Source organism: Molossus molossus, unplaced genomic scaffold (assembly GCF_014108415.1).
Source record: "Molossus molossus isolate mMolMol1 unplaced genomic scaffold, mMolMol1.p scaffold_m16_p_21, whole genome shotgun sequence".
NCBI classification, from domain to species: domain Eukaryota; kingdom Metazoa; phylum Chordata; class Mammalia; order Chiroptera; family Molossidae; genus Molossus; species Molossus molossus.
Genome location: NW_023425357.1, coordinates 4,746,963 through 4,772,608, shown reverse-complemented (window position 1 = coordinate 4,772,608; position 25,646 = coordinate 4,746,963). Strand labels below are relative to the sequence as shown.

General features: G+C 43.3%; 2 protein-coding genes across 2 annotated transcripts; both read left to right on the top strand.

The window, feature by feature from the left end:
- The first annotated feature begins 1,798 nt into the window (after positions 1-1,798).
- Positions 1,799-25,254, top strand: LOC118638367 (zinc finger protein 615-like). The gene is made up of 7 exons (XM_036274116.1): positions 1,799-1,821; positions 3,143-3,224; positions 7,728-7,921; positions 8,304-8,430; positions 8,692-8,787; positions 10,810-10,926; positions 25,154-25,254. Exons 3-7 carry the CDS (start codon positions 7,907-7,909, stop codon positions 25,159-25,161), a joined length of 363 nt encoding a protein of 120 aa, XP_036130009.1. The 5' UTR covers positions 1,799-1,821; positions 3,143-3,224; positions 7,728-7,906; the 3' UTR covers positions 25,162-25,254.
- On the top strand, positions 10,933-14,211 carry LOC118638307 (zinc finger protein 615-like). Its single transcript, XM_036274029.1, has one exon. The coding sequence runs from the start codon at positions 10,953-10,955 to the stop codon at positions 12,555-12,557; it is 1,605 nt and encodes a 534-aa protein (XP_036129922.1). The 5' UTR covers positions 10,933-10,952; the 3' UTR covers positions 12,558-14,211.
- Positions 25,255-25,646: the final 392 nt, after the last annotated feature.

Sequence of the window (25,646 nt, the reverse complement as noted above, 5' to 3'; positions counted from 1 at the left end):
CAAGGTATGTGCCCTTAGCGGGAACCGAACCCGAGTCTCTCTGGACTGCAGGCCGACACTAACCGCTGAGCCAAACTGGCCAGGGCTGCATACACATTCTTTGGTTAATCTCCCACCCTCCCTTCCTCCTTCCCTCTGAGATTCTGCAGTCTGTTCCCTGCTTCCATTCTCTAGATCTATTTTGTTACTCAGTTTTTTGTTCATTAGATTTCACAAATAATTGAGATCATGTGGTACTTGTCTTTCTCTGACTGGCTTATTTCGCTCAGCATAATAATCTCCAGATCCCTTCATGCTCTTCTGTCCATGGGCCCATACTTGACAACTGCTGAGCCAAACTGGCCAAGGCAACCCATTTTCAATTGGATTGTTTTCCTTTTGTTGACCTGTATGATCACCTGGGAAGTGTAAACTAATATCAAATTTCTGGGGGGAAATCCAGGATTAGAGAAGAAGGTTCTCCAAGTCTACTGAAAGACAAGTGTCAGATTCAAGAGGCTGCATTTTTTTTCCCTTTATTGATTTTAGAGAGAGGAAGAGAGAAACATCGATGAGAGAACATCAACTGACCGCCTCCCGCATGCCTCCCACCAGGGATTGGCCCACAACCCTGGCATGTGCCCTGACTGGGAACCTAACCTTGGACCTCCTGGAGCATGAGTCAATGCTCAACCACTGAGTCACATTGGCCCAGCAAGAGGCTTCATGTTAACCCACTATTCTGGCCCCAAACCAGAAACAATCTCTATCACTACTTGTGAAGCCCTCACTGGGGCAGGTACACTATGAGGACCAGGGAGACTCAGCTGAAGCTGTGGTTTTTCTGTGGTGCAATTATGATTCTCCCTCTTTTCCCCTGAAATATCAAAGCACTCACCCTCTACCCTTCAGTCTTTGCTAGAACTGCATCATCTGTCAGCTCCAGTAGTTTCTCCAGCCAACCTTCTTTCAGAGTGAGCTACAATTTGTCTGCCTCTGGGTTGACCCCAGCACAGAGTTTGACCCTCAGGAGACCTGGATAATTTAGTCTGGGTCTCTGCATCTTCACCCACATTTTGGGTGTCAGGTAATGATCATCTACAATGATGATTTTGATGCCTCAGTTTAACTCCTTAGGTGTTGTTCAAATGTGAATTCTAGGACCTAATTGTTCAAAAGCAATGCTTGAGACCAACGTTATTATGGTCTCATTGGCGAGTGCTCACCTCTTCCATGCAAGTGACCCACTGCCCATGGCATTCCGTCCTGTCCTTTATATTGCTACTGTCTGTATGAACTGATGACTCTGCAGCCCGGATCATGTTCTGGACCCTGGTTTTTCCCTATCTTTTGTATCTGTACCACAGACCTTTGAATTGGAATGTAGTCCTTCCAAACATTGGAAGGTCACCACAGTGCCCAGTACACACGCCACAACTGAGATACTTACCCATATTCCAGCTAGCAGAGCTATTAGTACACTTTTTAGGGTACAATCTGTATAAGAACAATTAAATTTACCCATTTTTCGTATGAGTCAAAGTGCAGGAAAACAAAATAACTTCAGTAGCTACTCAACTTTTCCCCAACACTGGTTAAAAGCCTCAACCCTCAGCTCCGCCTTCTGTACGGCACTCCTGTGTCTCAACATGGCGGCCCCCATGGTACCACCGCGCAGTGGACGCGGACATATTGCCGCCAAATACCGGAAAGGGCCCCTTTCTTCAAACGCCTGAGGTCCTCCTCGGCCACCGTAGACGGAGCGGGACCAGTGCAGAAGTTGAAGCGGTTCGCGGAAATACCACGTCTGCGCTCTCCTGGTGGGTCTGGGGGAAAAGTCAGGTCAGTGTGTGGTTTTGTCCTTAAAAGTTTTTCCGAGACAGAAGTTTGGCTTCTCACAGGGTGACGTGTGGACGTGGTGCAGCGCGGAGCCGGGAATCACCACCGGGTCGGAGGGGGAGGGGAGACGTCCCTGTGTGGAGGGAGTTCCTGGGAACCCTGTGGGGACGGGATTTGAGGGGAGCCAGACGCCGCTGTCTGTGGTTGGGGTGTCCTGGGGTCGGTGCACAGATGAGGAGTCTGTAGAGACAGAGTCAGGCTATGGGGCCCTGCAGGTCACCCCGCTTGTAAGGGATGCAGGGGGCATTCAGGGTGATCGCGGGGTGAGGTTCAGGTTGGGATTTATTTAATAGTTCTCGTCCCGGGCAGTGATGTTGGGCGGCGCGGGTGTCCGGTTGGTGGGGACGCGTGGTCGGGTCTGTGGGCGGAGGGGCTGTGAGGGCGAAGTTTCGGACGCCCGGGGGCCCCGTGTTTGGTTCAGGTTACGACCTGGGTTGCTGTTGGGACAGCCGGCATGAGGGCCCAGGGCACTGGTTCTAATCCTCTGGTTGTAACCTTTCATCCAGCATGTGACTCACCAGAGACCCAGGGACTAAGCCAGCAACGCCCATTTGTCCTGCAGCCTGTGTGGCAGCTTTCGTGCTGCAAAGGCAGAAGGGGGTCGTTGTGACACGGACGTCTTGGTCAGCACCTGGGAGAATGTTCCCGTGTCACTTTCAGAGGAAGTTTGCCAACTTCTGCTCTCTCCTCCTACTATGTAGCAGCGGCCACTGTTGTTTATTTGCCTGACTTACATTCCAACGTTTTCTTTGCTAACAGAAAGTCCACTTTATGTTATTGCCTATCCCTCTGGCGAGGTGACCCAATGCCGGTGTATTAGTAGATCCAGGTCCTTCTTAGATCACCTTGGTGGTTCCAGTTCCCAGTGGAGTGATGGAATTAATCTCAAATGAGCTTAGTTACATTGTGCAGTTCTAGCCAACTGTATAGGCGAAAATCTGTTAGTCGTTTTTGAGAGTATTTTGTCATTTGGATACTGATTTTTTGAGTCAAAGGGAGAGCAGTTTGTCACCCTAAAATGTGCCTCGTTGGGATATTGGTCATTTTAGGCTGGTTAGTAGAAGTGACCCCATGTAAAGGACAGTTGCATTTGTAAGAGTAACCTCACCTGTTAGGGTGTCTCTCTCACTATGCCACACACCCCCTAAATATTAGTAGAGGAAACAAGACTTATATCTGCATGACCACCTTACCCTTGTTTACTGTGCTTTTCCTGGTAACCTCTGCTACCTGACTCTACATCTCCAACATCTCTTGACTTTAGGTGAAGGTGGTATTTTAGGTGATGTGTCTTCCATTTTGGACAGTTACTCCATTTTCCTGGCTGGCTTCCATGTATACAGGAGGTATATATATTATTAACCTTTTTAATTGTTTTACCCCAGTTAATCTGTGTTTTATCAATTTAATTATTAGATTAGCTGAACTACCTAGAAAAGAAGAAAATATTACTCTGCCCCTACAATGTCATTTTCCTCATCTTTTTTTCACAATCACTCCACTTCACTTCAGAGAATAAAGGAATACTTCCACTGCATTTACAACCTAAGGTTTTGTTGGCCTGAAGAGTAAATACTTCCAGGAGACCAAATTAAGGGACAACAGAGATACTATGGGCATTGTGATTAAGAGCATGTTAACAAAGGGTTCCATAAGAAATGTACCACTTATTCCATTTTCTTCTCAACTTACCACAGGTTGTAACTCCCCAGTGTGGACCTAAAAGGGACCACATAATAAACCTGACAAGCTCAGGGTAGGCCTTCATGGTGGGCCTTCCAAACTCAGAAGCTGAAAGTAACCACAGAGGATGTCTGAAATTAAATGTTAATACTAAAAGCAAGTCTAGGTAGTGATGTCCTTGACTGGTATTTTCCTTGACAAAGTCACTCAACTTGTTAATTGTCTTTTTGCATCTGGGATGACTTGATTTTGAAATGTCAGGGTAGCCCTGGCCGGTTTGGCTCAGCGGTTAGAGCGTCGGCCTGCGGTCCTGAGAGACCCGGTTTCGGTTCCCGCTAAGGGCGCGTACCTCGGTTGCAGTTTGTCCCCGGCCCTGGTCGGTTGTGCGGGTGGCAGCCACTCGATGTGTTTCTTTCACATCGATGTTTCTCTCTCTCTCTCTGTTCCTCTCTCTCCCTCCCACTCTACCTGAACAAAAAATGAAAAAATGTCCTCGGGTGAGGATAAAAAAAAAAAAGAAATGTCAGGGTAATTTCTTTTTTCCCCCAAACTCCTCAGGACACAGTCTCCCACCAGAACTAGAGACCACAGAGCCCTGCATTGTTATTAACATCATGTTAATTGTTAAGGGTTAATTATCCTATTTCCACTATGGAGAAGTGTCTATTTCTTGTACTTTTTTTTTTGTTTATTTGTTTTTTGTTTTTTGTTTTTTGTTTTTTTTCATCCTCACCTGAGGACATTTTTCCATTTTTTGTACAGATAGAGTGGGAGGGAGAGAGAGGAAGAGAGAGAGAGAGAAACATTGATGTGAAAGGGGCACATCGAGTGGCCGCCACCCGCACGACCAACCAGGGCCGGGGACAAACTGCAACCGAGGTACATGCCCTTAGCGGGAACCGAACCCGGGTCTCTCAGAACCGCAGGCCGACGCTCTAACCACTGAGCCAAACCGGCCAGGGCTATTTCTTGTACTTTTATTTTTATTTTTTCCAATTTTTATTAATTTACTTTTGTTACAGATGTTTCTCCCTAGATATCCTCCTCCCCATCCCACCCCCTCACCCCCCCAGTATTTTTTTTTAATATGTTTTTACGATTCTGGCCAGGGGCAGTTTACCTTGGTCACGCCCGGGCCCTTTTTCTCCCCCACCCCTCCCTTTACTCTATCTAAAAAGCAAAGGAGCCCAGGCCGGTTTGGCTCAGCGGTTAAAGTGTCGGCCTGCGGTACAGAGAGACCCGGGTTCGGTTCCCGCTAAGGGCGCGTACCTCGGTTGCAGTTTGTCCCCGGCCCTGGTTGGTCGTGCGGGTGGCAGCCACTCAATGTGTCCCCTCAGGTCGATGTTTCTCTCTCTCTCTCTCTTCCTCTCTCTCCCTCCCGCTCTATCTGAACAAAAATGGAAAAATGTCCTCGGGTGAGGATAAAAAAAATAAAATAAAATAAAAAATAAAATAAAATAAAAAGCAAAGGAAAAATATCCTCGGGTGAATATTAAAAAATAAGTAAATAAATATGTTTTTATTGCTTTATAGAGAGAAAGTGTGGGGGGGGGGGGAGAAAGAGAAACATCGATTGGCTGCTTTTGCACGTCCACCACTGGGGATCCAGCTGGCAACCTGGTACTGTGCCCTGATCAGGAATTGAACCACTAACCTCTTTTTTTTTTCTTTTTCTTTATAAATTTATTTTTATTGTTGAATGTATTACAGATGTCCCCCCTTTTTTCCCCCTTGACCCCCTCCTCCCCACTCTCACCCCCCTCCTGCCTTCCCCACACTATTGTCTGTGTCCATTGGTTATGCATATAAGTTCTTTGGTTTATTTTATTCCCATTCCCCCCTTTCCTTTATGGTTTGTCACTCTACCAACCCATTTGCTCTTCTTAATCCCTTCACCTTTTTCACCCATCCCCACAACCCACCCCCCCATCTGGCAGCCATCAAAAATTTCTCTCTATTTATGAGTCTGTTTGTGTACTGCTTGTTCATTTTGTTTTTAGATTCAGTTGTTGATAGATATGTATTTATTGTAATTTTATTGTTCATATTTTTGTTCTTCATTTTCTTGAAGATCCTTCAACATTTCATATACTAGTTTGGTGATGATTAACTCCTTTAGCTTTGTCTTGTCTGGGAAACTCTTTATATGGTCGATTCCAAATGATAGCTTTGCAGAATAGAGTAATCTTGGTTGTAGGTCCTTGCTTTTCATCACTTTAAATATATCTTGCCACTCCCTTCTGGCTCGCAAAGTCTCTTTTGAGAAATTAGCTGACAGTCTTAAGGGAACGCCTTTGTAGGTGGCTTTTCTCTTGCTGCTTTTAAGATTCTCTCTTTGTCTTTAACCTTTTGCATTTTGATGATGATGATGTGTCTTGGTGTGGACCTCTTGGGGTTCATCTTATTTATGAGTCTCTCTGTTTCATGGACTTGTATGTTTCCTTCACCAAGTTAGGGAAGTTTTTTTGTCATTATTTTTTCAAATAGGTTTTCAATTTCTTGCTCTCTCTCTCCTTCTGGCACTCCCAGGATGCGAATGTTGGCACGCTTGAAGTTATGCCAGAGGCTCCTTACACTATCCTCATTTTTTTAAATTCTTTTTTCTTTTTGCTGTTCTGATTGGGTGTTTTGGCTTTCTTATATTCCAAATTGATGCTTTGCTTCTTGGCTTTGCTTACTCTACTATTGATTCCCTATAAATATATTTTTTTAAATTTTTATCTTTATTGATTTTTATCTTTATTGAGAGAGAGAGAGAGAGAGAAGCATCAATGAGAGAGAACATCATTTGGTTACCTCCTGCATGCCCCCCACTGGGGATTGGGGCAAAAAACTGGGCATGTGCCCTGACCGGGAATCGAACCAGGGACCTCTTAGATCATGGGTCGACATTCAACCACTGAGCCACATCAACCAGGCCTTGTAAATTTTTTTTTTTTATTCTCACCCGAGGACATTTTTTTCCAGTTTTTGTTCAGATAGAGTGAGAGGGAGAGAGAGGAAGAGAGAGAGAGAGAGAAACATTGACGCGTAAGGGACACATCGAGTGGCTGCCACCCGCATGACCAACCAGGGCCGGGGACAAACTGCAACCGAGGTACACGCCCTTAGCGGGAACCGAACCCAGGTCTCTCTGGACCGCAGGCCGACGCTCTAATCGCTGAGCCAAACCGGCCAGGGCTTGTAAATTATTTTTTGTTTCAGTTAGTACATCCTTCATTTCTGACTGGTCCTTTTTTATTCTCTTGAGGTCCTCACTAAGTTCCTTGATGTTTTCACTAAGTTCATTGAAATCCTTATAAGCAGTGTTTTGAACTCTACATCTGTTAGATTGCCTATCTCCATTTTTTTTTTTTTCCTGGAGTTTTGTTCTCTTCTTTCATTTGGGACATGTTTCTTTCTCTCCTAATTTTGGCTGCCTCCCTGTGTTTGTTTCTGTGTATTAGGTAGAGCTGCTATGTCACCTACGCTTCATAGGGTGGCCTATTGTAGTAGGTGTCCTGTAGGATCCAATGGCACAGCCTCCCTCTTCACCTGAGCTGGGCCCACGAGGTGCACCCCTCGTGTGGGCTGTACCCTCTTCTGTTGTAATTGAGTCTTGATTGTAGTCTCAGTGTGGCTTCTATTTTAATTTCACAGTTGTTAGGACTTCCATTTAGCTTAATTTCAGGCGCTTCTGAATGATGGCTGTTCTGAAGTTTAGTTGTAATTTTGATGTGATTGTGAGAGGAGGTGAGTACTACGTTTACCTATGTTGCCATCTTGACCCGAAGTCAAGGACTCAGTTCTTGTTGGTATGTCTCTGGTGCCTTTCAAGCTGCCTCCCCCACGCCTGGTGGGTGTGGGTCTGAGTAAGTCTGTGTTCAGGCCCTTTGAACAAGTTACCTCTTGGTCCATTGGGTGGATACTTAACCACTAAGCCACACCGGCTGGGCTATTTGTTTTACTTTTAATCTGATTCCAGAGATTTTCCCACTTTACTTTTTTCTACTCCCTAATCTATCACCAGTGGAGTTCATGTAAACCTCTTGTATATTCTTCTTTGACTCTGATGTACAAAATTAGGTGCAAAACTACCATTCTCTAAAGCATTTTCTTTATTCATTGTTATTTTGCTTCCCAGCATTTGTCAGTGTGGCTCAAGTAAACTCAAAAATTCTCTACAGGTTTGGACATATGTCATGACAATATCAGGAGCAATAGAATCATATGAAGCAGGTAGAAGTTGCAGGATTGGGTATCAGCATTTCTGGAGACACACCTGACCGAAAACAGATTTCTGAGCAGACCCAGGACACACCAAGACAGAGCATCCCTGTTGCCTGTTTTCAGAGAACAGAAGAAAATGTTCCAGGCTCAGGTGACTTTGGGTTTATTTTAACTTTCTTCATTACTGGATTTGTAGATGCCTATAAAAATCACTTTTGTTAATCTGGAAAGCATACATATATATATTTTTTGTATCTCAAATATATGAATTTGAATATATGAAAGGTGTTTCTAGATAAACATTTTACCTGTTTACATTATAGTAAAATGTAGTTGGATGAATGCATGGATGACTGAATGAACAATTATAAAATAAGATTTCACTAGGCATGTGATTATTCAACTATATATTAAAATACAACCCCACTTGCTATATAGGTGCAGCCTATAAAGTGAAAATGGGCAGAAAAACTAACATTTCTTCTACATCAGCTAAAAGACATCACCCAATAAACAACATGGTGTTGTTACAGGAATGCCTGACATTTCACGATGTAGCCGTGGACTTCACCTGGGAGGAGTGGCAGCTCCTGGACCCCGATCAGAAGAACCTGTTCAGGGACGTGATGTTGGAGAACTTTAGCAACCTGGAGTCAGTGGGTGAGGACAGCTCCCTGTGTCACTCAGCAGTACCCTGTTAGTGGCTTTACCTTTCTCAGGTCCTTAACTGTTCAGAACAACTAGTTCCTTCAAAGTGTTGAATCTCAGATCGTTCTCTTGCCCCAGGCAGGAGGGTATAGTGTCCCTACACCAGAGGGAAAAGGCCTTGTGTTAGAGATGTGAAACCTGTTCATTCTCCCTCCTTGGCAGACCCCAGCCCTATTCCATATGCCTAAGTCTTATGTCCTTTCTCTCGAGCAGGGTATCAGGCCAGCAAACCAGACACGCTCTTCAAGTTGGAACAAGGGGAAGAACCATGGACAGCACAGGATGAACTCCACCTTCTAGTCTGTGCAAGTGAGTGAAGGAGACTCAACAAGGTGGGCGGCCGGGAAGTACATTCCAGTCAGGAGGTGTCAGAGCGGTGGCAGTGAATGAGGAAACTCAACCCACCCTCCATGGATGAGAACCCTGTTACTTTGTAGAAGTTTAGAGGAAAACATACATTTTTTTTCTCTTCTGAGGACTAATCCTGGCTTATTTTATCTACGTCTTGTTTTTGTTTATGTAGTTTTTTTCCTCCTTGGATTCTCAGATCTTCCCAGTGTTTGTCCACTGTCACAGTGTCTCTGCCTATATTACCACCTCTCTTGCCATGAAATTCCACTTTCCAGGCCTCACTGGAAAAATAGAACTTTAAATTCATCACTTTTTTACAATATTACTTCTCCTTCCCGTTTGGGAAGGTTTTCCTCCATAATGTCTAGCCCAACTTTGGATGCTGTGGTCCCTTGATGAGCTCATTTTCATGGTGCATTTATGTTGTTTTTCCTCCCTACCCCTATAAATTTGAGTCAATTCTGACACTGTATACCTCAAAATAGTGTTAGACCCTTCGAGTGGCTGGTGTGGTTCAGTGGTTGAGCATCAACCAATGCACCAAGAGATCACCAGTTTGATTCCGGGTCAGGGCACATGCCCAGGTTGTGGGCTAAATCCCCAGTGAGGGGCATCCAGGAGGCGACCAGTTGATATACTCTCTCATCTATGTTTGTCTCTCTCTCCCTCTTCCAGTTTATCCCATTGATCCCATCAGTGAATCTTCTCTCTAAGTAAAGGGTGGGGCAAAAGTAGGTTTATAGTTGTGAGTACATAAAACAGAGGGTTTATACTTGTAATATTGTTTTTTAATGCATAATTTTTCATATAAAAACCTGGAAACTTGCTTTTGCCCTACCGTGTATATCCTGATTTCTCCACCTCTTACATCTCTATTCCTCTTTTAACCATGTTTTACAGATTGTGATTATGTTACTATTTTGTTTCAGGTGTCTATACCTAGAATTATTATTTTTTTAATTACATGAAACAGACTGACAGATCTCAGAGGAGAAAAGGTGGGGGAATGGGAAGAGATCGACTAAAGAACATATATGCATTTATGCATTGTCCATGGACCCAGACAATAATTTAGTGAGGGCCTGGGGGGTAGGGACAGGGTAGAAGGAGGCATGGGGTGGGGTGGGGGACAGCTGTAATAGTCAACAATAAAAAATAACTACTGATTATTTACTGAATATTTGTAACTTGAGATGTAATAAAACCTATTATGTTAAAAGAAACTGGGTAGTATCTTCTTAAAATGTGATACATTTAGTATAGTGTTTGAGCACTCTTCAAATTAATTCATGCTGCCCTGGCCAGTGTGTTTCAGTGGTTAGAGCATCAACCCATCTGCCAAAGGGTCTCAAATTCAATTCCCATTCAAGGATATGCACCAGGGTTGTAGGTTCGATCCTGGGCCCTAGTTGGTGTGTGTGTGTTGGGGGGTGACCAGTCGATGTCTGTCTGTCTCTGTCTCTGTCTCTCTCTGTGTCTCTCTGTCTCTCTCTCTCTTCTCTTCCCTCTATCCCTTATACTCTGAAAATCAATGGAAAAAATATTCTGAGGTGAAGATTCAAAAAATAATAAAATTAATTCATACCAAACAGGAGTTTTGCAAAGTGTTTCCCAACGAGGATATAATCCCTGAATGAAATCTCTAGTATTCTGTAATGAATATCCATAAGTTGTTCAAAGTTACTTGCTATATCTTCTTAAAATATGATATAAATTTAACCTGGCTAGTGTGGCTCAGTGGATTGAGCGTCATACCATGGACTGAGATGTCCCAGTTTGATTCCCTGTCTTACATCGATGTTTCTCTTTCTCTTTCCCTTCCTCTGTCTCTAAAATCAGTAAAAATACATATCCTCTGGTGAGGATTTTAAAAATTGTTTAAAAAATTAATAATTATATTTCAAAAATAAATATTTACTGCATAGTTTTATTGCAATGATTATGAGAGATTACAGAATGATTTGCTGTTTTCTTTCCTAGAATTCAAGAAAGTTGGTGATCCTCTGCATTGTTTCTTGCGAAGTCCAAGTATTCAGAAGAATGTGAGACAATGCTATGAACATAATATGTTTGCAAATATTGTTAATAAGAGGAAAGGTAATTTTCTATTAAAGTACAATCGTATGTGTAAGGTACATGAAAAACCTTTGAAATCTAACTTAAATTTTGAAAACCAATACAGAAGTTGTAACTTAACTAATTCTGTTGAGTTGAAGGGAGATGGGACATGTATTATGCATGCTAACAAGGAACAATTTTGCACTGAAATCACATTGCCTGTCAGTACCAAAACTATTAATAATAAATCCCAGGTCATTCAGCAACAGAAAACTCACAACATAGAGAAAGCCCATGTATGCACTGAATGTGGGAAAGCCTTTATGAAGATGTCTCAGCTCACTGATCATCAGAGAGTTCATACTAGGGAGAAACCTTATGGATGCAGTCTTTGTGAGAAAGCCTTCGCCAGAAAATCCAAGCTCACTAGACATCAGCGAATTCATACAAGACTGAAACAATATGAATGCACTGAATGTGACAAAACCTTCCTCAAGAAATCACAGTTCAATATACATCGGAAAACTCATATGGGAGAGAAGCCGTATACGTGTAGTGAATGTGGGAAAGTGTTCATAAAAAAGTGGCAGCTGATTTATCATCAGCAAACTCATACCGGGGAGAAACCCCATGGATGCAGTCTATGTGGGAAGACCTTCTCTACAAAGTCTTATCTCACTAAACATCAGAAAACTCACACAGGAGAGAAACCTTATATATGCAGTGAATGTGGAAAAGGCTTCATTGTGAAGTGTCGTCTTATTGCACATCATCGAACTCATACTGGAGAGAAACCGTTTATATGCAATGAATGTGGGAAAGGCTTCACTTTGATGAACAGCCTTACCACACATCAGCGAACTCATACAGGAGAGAAACCCTATATATGTAATGAGTGCGGAAAAGGCTTCACCAGGAAGAGTCTTCTCATCAAACATCAGCGAACACACACAGGGGAGAAACATTATGTATGTAGTGTATGTGGCAAAGGCTTTACCATGAAGAGTAATCTCACTGTACATCAGCGAACTCATACTTTAGAGAAACCTTTTATTTGCAATGTATGTGGGAAAGGCTTCACTGGGAAGAGTTATCTGATTGTACATCAGCGAACTCATACAGGAGAGAAACCCTATGTGTGCAGTGAATGTGGAAAAGGCTTCCCAGGGAAGATGCAGCTCATTTTACATCAACGGACTCATACAGGAGAGAGACCTTATGTATGTAGTGAATGTGGGAAAGGTTTCAAAGCGCACAGTCATCTCATCAGACATCTGCGAACACATACAAGAGAAAAACCCTTTGTGTGTAGTATATGTGGAAAAGGCTTTACCATGAAGACTAATCTTACTGTACATCAGCTAAGTCATACTTCAGAGAAACCGTATATATGCAATGAATGTGGGAAAGGCTTTGCTGTGAAGAGTCGTCTTATTGTACATCAGGGAATTCACACAGGAGAGAAACCCTATTTATGCAGTGTATGTGGAAAAGGCTTCCCAGCAAAGAGTAAACTGATTGCACACCAACGGATTCATACAGGAGAGAAACCTTATATATGTAGTGAATGTGGGAAAGGCTTCACAGAGAAGTTTAATCTAATCAGACATCAGCGAAAACATGCAGGAGAGAAATCCTTTGCAGTTTATATGGAAAAGGCTTCACCATGAAGAGTCATCTCAGTGTACATTGGCACAGTCCTACCGGAGAGAAAGTGGACATATGCAAGGAAAGTGTCAAAGGCTAAATTGGGAAAAGTAATGCTCACTGCACATTTGTGAATTCATATGGAGCAAAATTGTATATATATTCAATGAATGTGTAAAGGGCTTCACCATGAACCTTACTCTAGGTATACATCATCAGCAAACTCATATTGGAGAAAAGCCGTACTAATGATATAAATGTGAAATCTTTCGGAAGAAGACATACCTCTTACAAGACTTCCTTTGCATGTACAGAATGTGGAAAATTCTAATTGAGCAAAAATGATCTCATTACCCATCAGAAAATTCACATAGGAGAGAAATTCTGTGAATGTAATGAATGTGAAAAAGACTTCACTACAATTAATTCGGGAATTAATGTTAATCAAAGAAAACATACAGGAGAGAAGCCGCATGGGAACAGCAATTGTGGGGAAGCTTTTGCCCATTTGTCAATCCTTGTTAAAGATAAGAGAATTTATAGATAGTTGCTTTGGGGAAAACCTGTTTGAGGTTGTAAGCCTTCAAGTAAATAATATGCATTCAATTATGACAATGTAAAGAATCTGGTACTATGTTTACTGAGCAATTATATTTTCTATCGATAAAATCTTTACAAAACTATTAGATACAGTCAGCCTTGGTGAAATATTTTAGGACACTATATGTCTTTAAAAGAGTTTATTGAAATAAATCTTATGAATGTGACAGATTTGGAAAGCTTTTAGTGGGCAGTAAACCCTATCATGTGATCATCAGAGATCATGAATTAATAAATATTTCTGTGGAAAAGCATCTGCCTAAAAGTAAAACTTCAGTAGATGTCAGATCACACTAGAAAATAGTTTTGTCTTGCAATGTATATGGCATAATTTGCATTCATTTATATTTTTTCCTAATTTGCCAGGAAATGCATACAGAAATAACTCATGAATGCATTCAATTTAATAGTCTTTAGCAAAACCTTAGACAATGAAGGAAAGAAACCTTGACTGCAAAAGCTTTCTGTCACAAGTCTAAGCAGAATAGTATATGTCACCTGCAGTTGGTGACGGGATACCTTCACCATATTTCTGATTGCCTTGCCATTGAGTTAAGTTTTAAATAGTGGCAGTTACTCTTCTCATGGATCAGATTTCAATATACACAACACAAAAGTGTTCCATTCTGTAATTAACTTTTACATTTCTTTAGATCCAGCTTAAAAGATGGGTTAATATACAAAATACCTGATTAGTCAGTACTCCTGAAAAAAATTGAGGACATAAATGTGAATAAGACCAAGAAATGGCCACAGAACAGAGAAAATGGAGGAAACATGATGTCTAAATACAATATTGTATTTTGGGTTGACTCCTGGGACAGAAAAAAATAATGGTAGTGAAAAAGCTGTGAAATCCGAGTAGAATCTATAATATGGTTCCATATTATACCAGTGTTCATTTCTCAGTCTGATAAATGTACCATGGTTATATAAGATGTTCACATGAGGGGAAGTCAAATGAAGGTTCATATGAACTTTGTAGTAATACCTTGTGACTTCTGTGTAAATATAGAATTTTCCCAAAATAAAAAGTTTATTAAAAGTAGGTCTAATTCTATGTCAGTTATATGTCAATAAAACTGGGTAAAAAGACAGGCATGATCTAATTTTGTTTTAATTTCTCAACCATATTTCCGTATTATAAAATGTTTATATATATGTAATTCATATTAAGTGGCTTTAACAAAATCATGGGTGAACTGCTATGTAACTAGAGTCACGTTTTTATGCATTAAAGTGAAGTATATTTGGCGGTGCGCTCTGGAGCACACTGGTGCCATTCACTACTCCCTGTTTCCTCTCAAGGCTTATCTCTGTCTCTGTTTCCTAACCTCCAAGGGCCCTATTTTGTTTTTTTTTAATATTCACCTGAAGATATTCATTAACTTTTTTTTTTTTTTTTTTTGAGAGAAAAACATCTATCAGTTTCCTCCTGTAAATTCCCTGACCAGGGATTGAACCTGAAACCTAGGTATGTAACCCTGACATGGAATCAAACCTGCAATTTTTTTGGTGTGCAGGATCATGCTCTAACCATTTGCGCCTGCTGGCCAGGGCAAAGGGCCCTACTTTTGTTTTTGTGACTTTTTGCTTGAAGCCCATTGTTTCTACAGCTCATTTCTATCTCTGTGTCTCTAAATACATTTTTCTTATTAAAAAAAAAAAAAAAAAAGTGGGATGCCCTGGCCAGTTTGACTTAGTGGTTAAGAGCGTCAGCCCGTGGACCAGAGAGGCCCAGGTTCAGTTGCTGCTAGGGGCGCGTACCTTGGTTGCAATTTGTCCCAGGCCCCGGTTGGGGTTGTGTGGGTGGCAACCACTCAATGTCTCTGTCACCTCGATGTTTCTCTCTTTTTCTTTCCCTTCCTCTCTCTCGCCTGCTCTATCTGAAGATAAAATACAAAAATGTATTCGGGTGAGGATTTAAAAAAAAGTGGGGTATACTTAAAAACCATAAAATCAGTTATATTCAGTTTATGATACTCTTATTATCCAAATTCTAATATTCTTATTCTATAATTTGTTGATACCCTTTCTCTTGCTTGTCAGACATCTGCATTTACTTTAAAGATTGATTTTAGAGAGAAAGAGAGAGATTTCTTGTTCCACTTATTATGCATTCACTGGTTGATTCTAACAGATCAAACCCAAAACCTTAATGAATCGGGAGGATCCTCTAACCAATTGAACTACCTGGCCAGTGATGTACTTGGTGTCTTTTTGGAAAAATCCATACCCTATAAATTTTGTAGTATAGAATGGTAATTCATTTGATCAGCTTTATTGCCATAATTTATATATAACATTTACATAGTAATTGTACAATTTATTGACATATAGTTAATTTAGAGTTGTGTTACTATCACCACAGTGCAGTTTTTAGAAATTTCATGAAGTCATACTTAAACTAATTGGATGGTTGTTTTGTTATTGAGTTTTATGAATTCTTTATATATTTTTTAATTAATTAATTTTTGTTACAGATGTTTCTCCTTTTCCCCCACTGAGACCCCCTTCCCCCCTCCCTGAATTCTTTATATATTTTGAATACAAGTCCTTTATTAGATGTATGATGTGGAAACATTTTCTCCTAACCTCTGGCTCCACTCTCTACACATTCTTAAATGTTGTACTTAGAACTACAAACATTTTAAATTTTAACTAATTTAAATTATTTTTTTCTTTATAGCTCATCCTTAACTATCTTCTCCCAGAACTCTTTGTCTAGCCCTGGCTAGTTTGGCTCAGCGGTTAGAGCGCCGGCCTGCAGACCAGAGAGTCCCAGGTTTGGTTCCCGCTGAGGGCATGTACCTCGGTTGCAGTTTGTCCCCGCCCTGGTTGATGTGGATGTTTCTCTCTATCTCTCTTCCTCCCTCTCTCCCTTCTTCTCTATCGGGGGGCTCTTTGTCTAATTCATGTTCAGGAAGATTGTCTGCCATTTGCTTCTCTAAGTTTTATACTTTCATTTCTTTCCCTCTCTCTTTTTTTTTAATACTTTCATCTCTTATACTTAGGTCTGTAATCTATTTTAAGTTAATTTTTGTTTATGGTTGGACTTAGGGGCCTTAATTTATTTTTCTGCCACTACATGTACAATTATCCCAACATCTTTTCTTGAAAAGACTCCATTGGCTTATCTTGGGACCTTGGTTAAAGAACAATAGACCGTAATGTTTTTGGATTCTAAATTCTGGTTGTGCCTTTCTCACTGGCTCCAGAACTTTACTGGCCTTTCCTTGAGGCGTACAACCCAATGACAACTTCTGCTACACCTAGCTGCTCTTTTTGCCTGGTTGGTGATGGCCAGCCTCACACTGTTCCAGTTTCAGGAAATCATTTTCTGTTCTTAAAAACCACTTGCAAGAAATTTTCCACCACTTATGAACATTTCTGTTTGTAGGATCTCATTCTCTGCCTCTACACCAACACCTGAGCTGCTGACCCTTTGGAAACTTAAAAAAAAAAAAATTTCTTTTCTTTATTGATTTTTAGAGAGAGATAAAGGGAAAGGGAAAGGAGGGATTGAAACATCAATGAGAGAGAACATTGATTGGCCTCCTCCTGCATGCTCCTCACTGGAGATCTGGCCCACAACCTGGGCATGTGCCCTGACGGGAATCGAACTGGTGACCACTTGGTGCATGGGTCAACACTCAACCACTGAGCCACCAGGCCAGGCTGGAAACTTTTTTATTTTATTTTATTTTTTTTTATCCTCACCCGAGGACATTTTTCCATATTTTGTTCAGATAGAGTAGGAGGGAGAAAGAGAGAGAGAAATATTGACATGAAAGGGACACATAGAGTGGTTGCCACCCACACAACCCAACCAGGGCCAGGGACAAACTGCAACCGTGGTACATGCCCTTAGTGGGAACAGAACCCAGGTCTCTCCGGACCACAAGCCAACGCTCTTACCACTGAGCCAAACCAGCCAAGGCTGGAAAAATTTTTTTTAATTATTTTTATTACAGATGTTTCTTCTTTTTTTCCCAGACATCCTCCTCCCTGTCCTGCCACCCCGCCCCAAGCATTGTTATCTATGCCCATTGGTTATGCATCCATGCATATAACTTTGGTTTTTCTCATTCTCCCCACCCCCCTCCTCAACTTTTTTTTAAATAAGTGTTTTTTTCTTTGAATATCTTTTCTTACTGTTAATCCTTACTAAGGATTCTTCCATTGTTTTGTTTTAGATAGAGTGGAAGGGAAGGAGGGAGAGAGAGAAAGAAAGAGACACATAGATCGGTTGCTTCCCACAAGACCACCACCAGGATGGGGGATCAAACCTGCAACCCAGGTATGTGACTTTGATCGGGAATTGCTTGGGTCCAAGGGCTGATGACCTAACCACTAAGCCAAACTGGCTCAAATGGCAGAAAGCATTTTTTATTCTTTTAAAGATTTATACAAACTGTAAAATAAAAGCTACAGCCATCTTTGCCCAGCCCCACCCCAGCACAATTTAGCTCACTCATTTGCCTTGCAAATCATGAGTCTCCAAAATATACTAATTTTCTACAGGAGTCAAAGTGCCAGGAAACGAGATAAATCCTGGAGCTTCTCCCCTTTCAGCCCTGCTGACTACTGGATCCAAAGTCCTTGCTTTGCTTTCTGTTGAGAGCTCAGGTCTCCCAAAGTGGCAGCCCCCATGGCGGCCCACTAACCTGGGCGCCGACATAATGCCTTGGGTGGGGGATGTAGAGGGGTGATGCTGGGAAGCTTTGGCATTACTTCGAATGCCTCCGATTTCGCTTGACCATTGTTGGCAGAGGAAATATCTGGAGGATGTTTCCAGCAGTCAGATCAGTTTGCGGATTTGTCAAGTTTAGACTCTTCTTGTGGGCTGGAGAAAGTCGGATCAGTGTCTTCTCATTTTTTGAAATGTTTAGAAAAATTGTGTCTCGTGGGAGGTTTGTCTCTCAAAGGATACCTGACCATACAGGGTGGAAGTGGTAGAGCTGGACCCGTGGGTTGGAGGTCGGGTGGGAGGAGTGCCAAGGTCTGTGCGAGGAAGGAGGTGACACACCTGTCTGTGGTAGGGGAACACTGAGGATCATCAGGTGAATAGGGGCCTGTGGAGATCAGTGACTGAGTCCCGACCGTCTCGGTCTGTACCGGATGGAGGTGGTATTTCAGGTGATCGCGGTGTCAGGTTCAGGTTTGAGATTCAACAGGGGACTCAGTAATAGTGGGGTTGGCGTGGGTGATCCTCACGTGAGGGTCTCTGGTCCAGTTTTCGGATAATAATAGGGTGTGTGATCAAGTCCATCCTGAGAGGCTTGCGAGGCTGAAGCTTTGGACGCTCAGGACTCCGGGTTGGTGGGTGGTTCGACGTTCCAACCTCGGCTGTTGGGACAGAACGGAGTCCCTAGCCTTCCACAGCTGGGTGTGTGGCAGTTTCCCTACTGTTAATTAAACTCGTATTGTTTGCAGTGTGGCTCGTTATGGAAAGCGCTACTATGAAAATTCTTGCGCATGTGTTCTGGTTCAGATGTCCCCTTATTTGGTTGGGGGAGGTATAGAACTTAGAGGTAAACCTCAGAGAAAGTGGTAGGAGCCCAGGACAAGTAGTTGGAAGGCCTCTGTTCTTCAGCCTTTTACCCAGAAGTTGACTAACTGCACTGGAGAGACTAATCCGGCCATGCCCATTAGTCACTCCGTGTGGCTGCTTTCCTATGCAAAGACATAACTAAGTCCTTGTGACCAAGATCTATGACCCTCAATGGCCCTCAAAACCAAAAATATGTATCTGTCCCTTTGCAGAAAATGTTTGCCAACACCTGCTTTCTTTTTTTTATTTTTTTTTTATCCTCACCCGAGGACATTTTCCCATTTTTTTGTTCAGGTAGAGTGGGAGGGAGAGAGAGGAACAGAGAGAGAGAGAAACATAGATGTAAAAGGAACACATCGCGTGGCTGCCACCCCCACGACCGACCAGGGCCGGGGACAAACTGCAACAGAGGTACGCGCCCTTAGCGGGAACCGAACCCAGGTCTCTCAGGACCGCAGGCCGACGCTCTAACCGCTGAGCCAAACCGGCCAGGGCTGCCAACACCTGCTTTCAACTCATAATATGTAGCAGCAGACATTATTGTTTATTTGCCTGACATACATTCATATTTTCTTCCTTGCTAAAACATTTTCTTTGTTCTTATATGGATGTTTCTCTCTCTCTCTTTCCCTTTCTCTCTCTAAAAATCAATATATTTGAGCCCTGGCCAGTTTGGCTCAGCGGTTGGAGCATCGGCCTGTGGACCAGAGAGTCCCAGGTTCGGTTCCCGCTAGGGGCACGTACCAAACTAAAATAAAATAAAAATAAAAATCAATATATTTGAAAAAATAAATGTAATATAAAAACCTTACTCACTTTTTTTTTTTTTTTGGTACATGCCCCTAGCGGGAACTAAACCCAGGACTCTCTGGTCCACAGGCCGATGCTTCAACTGCTGAGCCAAACTGGCCAGGGATTTACTCATGTTTTAGATGCAGCCTATAAAGTGAAAATGGTCAGAAAAACTAACATTTCTCCCATATGATCTGAACGACATCATGCCAGCCCTGGCTGCTGTGTCTCAGTAGTTGAGTGTCCTCCCATGCACTGAGAGGTCGCCAATTTGATTCCCAGTGAGGGCACATGCCTTTTTCCAGCTGGATCCCCAGTGGGGATTTGTAGGAGGCAACTGATTGATGTTTCTCTGTCTCTCTCTCTCCCTCTCCCTTCTCTTTCTCTTATGAAAGAAGGCTTTTGCAGCATAAGCCTCCTATAGTTCTAAGCCTCTGACAGAAGCAATGTAAAGCATCTTTCCTAAAAATTAATGTCTTGGAAATTAACGATCCCAACCATCATCTAATAGCTGTTTCTGATCCCATTCATCTAAAAATTAATATTTTGAAATTTTATGTCTTTTTAGATTCAAAGTGTTTGGTAAAGTCACATGTTATACAGATAACTGAAATAATTCCAAAGAAGCTATGTTGGAGTAGTTGCAGAGAAATGCATTTCAGTTAGTGTGATATGAAACTAAAATAAAATGGAAATTTCATGGACTTACAAAAATTCTGAGTTGGTAAATTACCTTCATTTCTTTGCGGTCACATACTTAAATTAGTAATAATAAAATAAGATTATGTCTTTCCATTAAAATTTTTTAAGAAATTTTTTTAGAGATAGTGGAACAGAGATTTGTTCCATAATTTATGCATTGATTGGTTGCTTCTTTATTTTTATTTTTATCCTCACCCGAGGATATTTTTACATTTTTTGTTCAGTTAAAGTGGGGGGGGGGGGGGAGATCAACATTAAAGAGACACATCCAGCAGGACCAACCAGGGCTGGGGACAAACTGCAATCAAGGCATATGCCCTTAGTGGGAACCTAACCTGCCTCTCTCTGGACCACAGGTCAACGCTCCAACCACTGAACCAAACTGGCCAGGATTGATTGGTTGCTATTTTTTTAATCCTCATCTGATTTGTTCAGACAGAGTGGGAGGGAGAGAGAGGAAGAGAAACATCCACGTGAAAGGGACACATCAAGTGGCTGCCACCCCCACAACCAACCAGGGCCAGGGACAAACTGCAACCAAGGCAACCAAGGTACGTGCCCTTAGCTGAACCTGGGTCTCTCTGGACCGCAGGCCAAGGCACTAACCGCTGAGCCAAACCGGCCAGGGCGATTGGTTGCTTCTTATATGCAGCCGCACCTTGGCGCATCAGCACCGCAGTCTAACCGTGGCCTGGGCTTCTGGAAGCTCTGGCCTGTCTGGTTTTCTGAAGTGGTAGCTGGAGCTTAGTTCCCCCTCTCTGGCCCCAGGTAGGAATATTCTCCTTTATCCCGGGAGAAAAGCCTTTACTTTGAGTGAAAATTGTTTTGTTTTTAAAGTATAACGTTATGCAGTTGGGGACATTTTTCGTTACCTATATGTGAAGTGGAGCCTACTCTTCAGGGCTGCAGTAGCGCTTCACCCAGCCCTCGGGAAGCAACGGGGTCGCACCGTGTTGGCCTCGCGCAGCTCTAAACACGTACTGACTTCATCAAGAGGGGAAGTGCCGGAAAAACAGAATTTCGGTACGTTCTCATTTTCCCGCCACCACAGGCTACTGGCCCCAAAGCTGGGCTCAGACCGCTGTACGGCAGTCGGGTGACGCGGCATGGTGGCCCCCACGGCGCCGCCGCGTTGTCGGCCGCGATTCGAAACCCCAGGTCCTCCTCGGCCACCGTAGGCGGAGCGGGACCAGTGCAGAAGACGGAGCGGTTCGCGGAAATGCCGGTCTGCGCTCTCCTGGCGGGTCGGGGGAAAGTCGGGTCAGTGTGTGCTTCTGTCCCCAGAAGGTCTTTCGTCACAGTAGAAGTTTAGTTTCTCACAGGGTGACGTGTGGACGTGGTGCAGCGCGGAGCCGGGAATCACCACCGGGTCGGAGGGGGAGGGGAGAAGCGCGCAGCGGGAGGTGGGGGGAGTAGTTCCCGGGAACCCTGTGGGGACGCGATTTGAGGGGAACCAGACGCCGCTGTCTGCGGTTGGGGTGTCCTGGGGGTCGGTGCACAGGTGAGAAGTCTGTAGACACAGAGTCAGGTTATGGGGCCCTGCAGGTCACCCCGCTTGTAAGGGATGCGGGAGGCATTCAGGGTGATCGCGGGGTGAGGTTCAGGTTGGGATTTCATAGTTCGCGCCCCGCGCAGTGATGTTGGGCGGCGCGGGTGTCCGGTTGGTGGGGACGTGTGGTCGGGTCTGTGGGCGGAGGGGCTGTGAGGGCGAAGTTTCGGATACCCCCGGGGGCCCCGTGTTTGGTTCAGGTTACGACCTGGGTTGCTGTTGGGACAGCCGGCTTGAGGGCCCAGGGCACTGGTTCTAATCCTCTGCTTTTAACCTTTCATCCAGCATGTGACTCACCAGAGACCCGGGGACTAAGCCAGCAACGCCCATCTGTCCTGCAGCCTGTGTGGCAGCTTTCGTGCTGCAAAGGCAGAAGGGGGTCGTTGTGACACGGACGTCTTGGTCAGCACCTGGGAGAATGTTCCCGTGTCTCTTTCAGAGGATGTTTGCCAACTTCTGCTCTCTCCTCCTACTATGTAGCAGCGGGCCCTGTTGTTTATTTGCCTGACTTACATTCCAACGTTTTCTTTGCTAACAGAAAGTCCACCTTATGTTATTGCCTATCCCTCTGGCGAGGTGGCCCAATGCCGGTGTATTAGTAAGTCCAGGTCCGTCTTAGTCCACCGTGGTGGTTCCAGTTCCCACTGGAGTGATGGAATTATCCTGAAATGAGCTTAGTTACATTGTGCAGTTCTAGCCAATTATATATGCCAATATGTTAGTCGTTTTTGCGAGAATTTTGATTTTTAAATACATAATTCCTTGAGTACGCCTTTCCAAGATATTGGTTATTTTTGGCCAATTTGAAGAAACTGCAGTCCTGGGAGAAAACCTAGTGGAAGTTACCAATTGTGAAAGATATTTACATTGTTAAAGGCAATATCAAATGTAAGGGTGTCTCTCACTACACCTAACCCACCTTAACTATCAGTGGAAGAAGCAGGACTTATATCTGCACAACAACCTTACCTGTGAGTACTGTGCTTTTTCTGGTAACCTCCCATAACTGTCCACCCCCAACATCCTTTGACTTTAGGTAGTCCTATTTCAGGTGATGGTGCAACTAATCTGGCCTGTTACTCCATTTTCCTGGGTCATTTTCATGTATACCGGAGTTACACATGTTTTTAGACTTTTTGATTATTTCACCCTGTTACTCTGTATTATATCAATTGTTAGACCAGTGAAAGAACCTAGAGTAGAAGAAGGAAAAAATTATTTTCCCCTACACTGTCATTTTCCTCATCTTTTTTTTACAGTCACTCCACCTAAACTCCACAGAATAAAGGATTACCTCCACCACATTTAACACCTAAGGCTTTGTTGGCCTGAAGAATAAATACTTGCAGGGACACCAGTGGTGCTATTGGCATTGTGATCAGGAGCACTGTAGCATCAGGTATCACTCATTGACTCTTCTCCTCAACCCACAGCCTCTGATTCTCCAGTGTGGTCAAAAAGGGGCCACTTAATAAACATGAAAGCTCAGGGGAGGCCTGCATGGTGGGCCTTAACAAACCACAAGTAACCACTTAGTATGGTATGAAATTAAAAGTTTCTAACTAAAAGCAAGTCATGGTCTGGCTGGTGTGGCTCAGTGGTTGAGCATCAACCCATGCACCAAGAGGTCGCCGGTTCAATTCCCAGTCAGGACACATGCCCAGGTTATGGGCCCAATCCCCAGTGGGGGACATGCAGGTGTCTGCCAGTCAATGTTCTCTGTCATGTTTCTGTCTCTCTCTCCTTCTTTCTTCCTCTCTGTCTAAAAATCAATAAAGGAAAAAAAATTTTTTTTTAAATAAAAATAAAAGCAGGTCATGGTGGGTAGTTATGTCCTAGACCAGTATCTTCCTTGGCAAAGGTCAATCTTTATCCTAACCAAGCCTGCCCATTGTCTTTCTGCATCTAGAGAAACACCTTTGGAATGTGAGGATAATTTCCTTTTTCCCAGAGAACAATCTCCCACCAGAGCAGGAAAACACAGAGCTGGTCATTGTTATTGTGTTAATTGTTTGTTTATTAGCCTATACTCACCTAATTAAAACAACTATGTGTCTTCAGTTTATGTTTTAGAAAAAAATGTTTTTATTGATTTTTTTTTTTTTTAGAGAGAGAGAGGAAGGAGAGATAGAAAAATTGATGAGAGGGAAACATCAGTTGGCTGCCTCCTGCTCGCCCTTTACTGGGGATTGAGCTGAATCCTGGGCATGCGACCTGACTGGGAATCGAACCAGGTCTAGAATCAGGACCTCTCAGTCCATGGGACGACACTCAATTAATTCACTAAACCACTGGCCAGGCAATTCATTTTACATTTTATCCTATCTCAGAGATTTCCCAGTTTGCTTTCTCCCATCTCCCTAATCTGTCACCATTGGATTTCATGTAACCGCCTTATGTCTTCTCCTTTTATTCTAATGTATAAAATAAGGTGCAAAACTGCCAATCTCTGGACCATTTTCTGCCACAACCTGTGCAACTAGTTGAACCAGACCTGAGGAGGGGTGACAGGAGACTGAGAAGAACACAGAGACTAAGAAATACACAGAGACACGCCCTGGCCGGTTTGGCTCAGCGGTTAGAGCGTCGGCCTGCGGTCCTGAGAGACCCGGGTTCGGTTCCCGCTAAGGGCACGTACCTCGGTTGCAGTTTGTCCCCGGCCCTGGTCGGTCGTGCGGGTGGCAGCCACTCGATGTGTCCCTTTCACGTCGATGTTTCCCTCTCTCTCTCTGTTCCTCTCTCTCCCTCCCACTCTACCTGAATAAAAAAAAAAAAAAAATACACAGAGACATTCTAGAGGGAAAAGCTGGGGCCAGATGTGACACTGCTCTCTGATGGAGAAAGTGACTCCGAGCTAGCTCAGCATGTTTATTACATAGCCAATTGAAGGGGGGGAGTTCAAAAGCTTCATTGTTTTTAAACACCAAATATTTCCATAGGCCTCTGAGCTCAAGGTCCAGACTGTCCATACATGCTTACCCGCAGCTCAGGAGGCTCCTGTGTGGGCTTTGCCAGCACACAGGAACAACAAGAGATCTTGGGCATAATGTTCCTGCGTAGGCCTTGCCAGCACACAGGATCAACAAGTGGCCTTGGGACTAAAGGCTCCTGGGCGAGACCCTGCAAACACCACAGGGCCTTGTTCCTGGTATTGGAAGCTCCTGGGCGAATCCATGCAAACACCACAGGAACAAGAGACCTTGGCTCAGCCGCCCTCCACAATTTTCTCAATTCATTATTATTTTGCTTCCAGCATTCTTTGTCTCTTCGACTCAAATAAAATCATAAAAATTCTACATGTTTAGACATAGTCAGTAGAACATGTGAAGAATAAAAAAGTTACAGGGTTGGTTATTAGCATTCCCAGGGGACACACTTGACTAAAGATGGACTTCTTATTTTTTATATTTATTCTTTTGAAGATTTCTGAACAGAAATTTAGAGCAGACCCAGAACACACCGAGACAGAGCTGCCCCATCGCCAGCTCATTCTAGAGAACAGAAGAAAATGCTCCTGTTTCAGGTGATTTGTTTTATTCTTTCTTTTTTAAGTTTTTTTTTTTCTTTATTGATTTTTAGAGAGAGGAAGGGAGAAGGAGAGAGAGATAGAAACAGCGATGAGAGAGAACATTGACTGGCTGCCCCCATCATGCCCCCCACTGGGGATTTGGCCCACATCCTGGGCCTGGGCCCTGATTGGGAATTAAACTGGCAGCCTCTTGGTGCATGGGTCGACGTTCAACCACTGAGCCATACCGACTGGGCCTTTTCCTTTCTTCATTAATGGATTTGTTGAGGCCTACAAAAAGCCACCTTCATTAATCTGAAAAGTGTATGTGTGGCCCTAGCCAGTTTGGCTCAGCAGTTGGAGCGTCAGCCTGTGGTCCAAAAAAGACCCAGGTTCGGTTCCTGCTA

Bases quoted from the DNA above. Each gene is read 5' to 3' on its own strand.
- LOC118638307 (XM_036274029.1), top strand. From the start codon at position 10,953: ATGTGTAAGGTACATGAAAAACCTTTGAAATCTAACTTAAATTTTGAA.
- LOC118638367 (XM_036274116.1), top strand. The intron at 8,431-8,691 runs GTGAGGACAGCT...TCTCTCGAGCAG, and splicing joins TAGCAACCTGGAGTCAGTGG to GGTATCAGGCCAGCAAACCA. The intron at 8,788-10,809 runs GTGAGTGAAGGA...TTTCTTTCCTAG, and splicing joins CCACCTTCTAGTCTGTGCAA to AATTCAAGAAAGTTGGTGAT.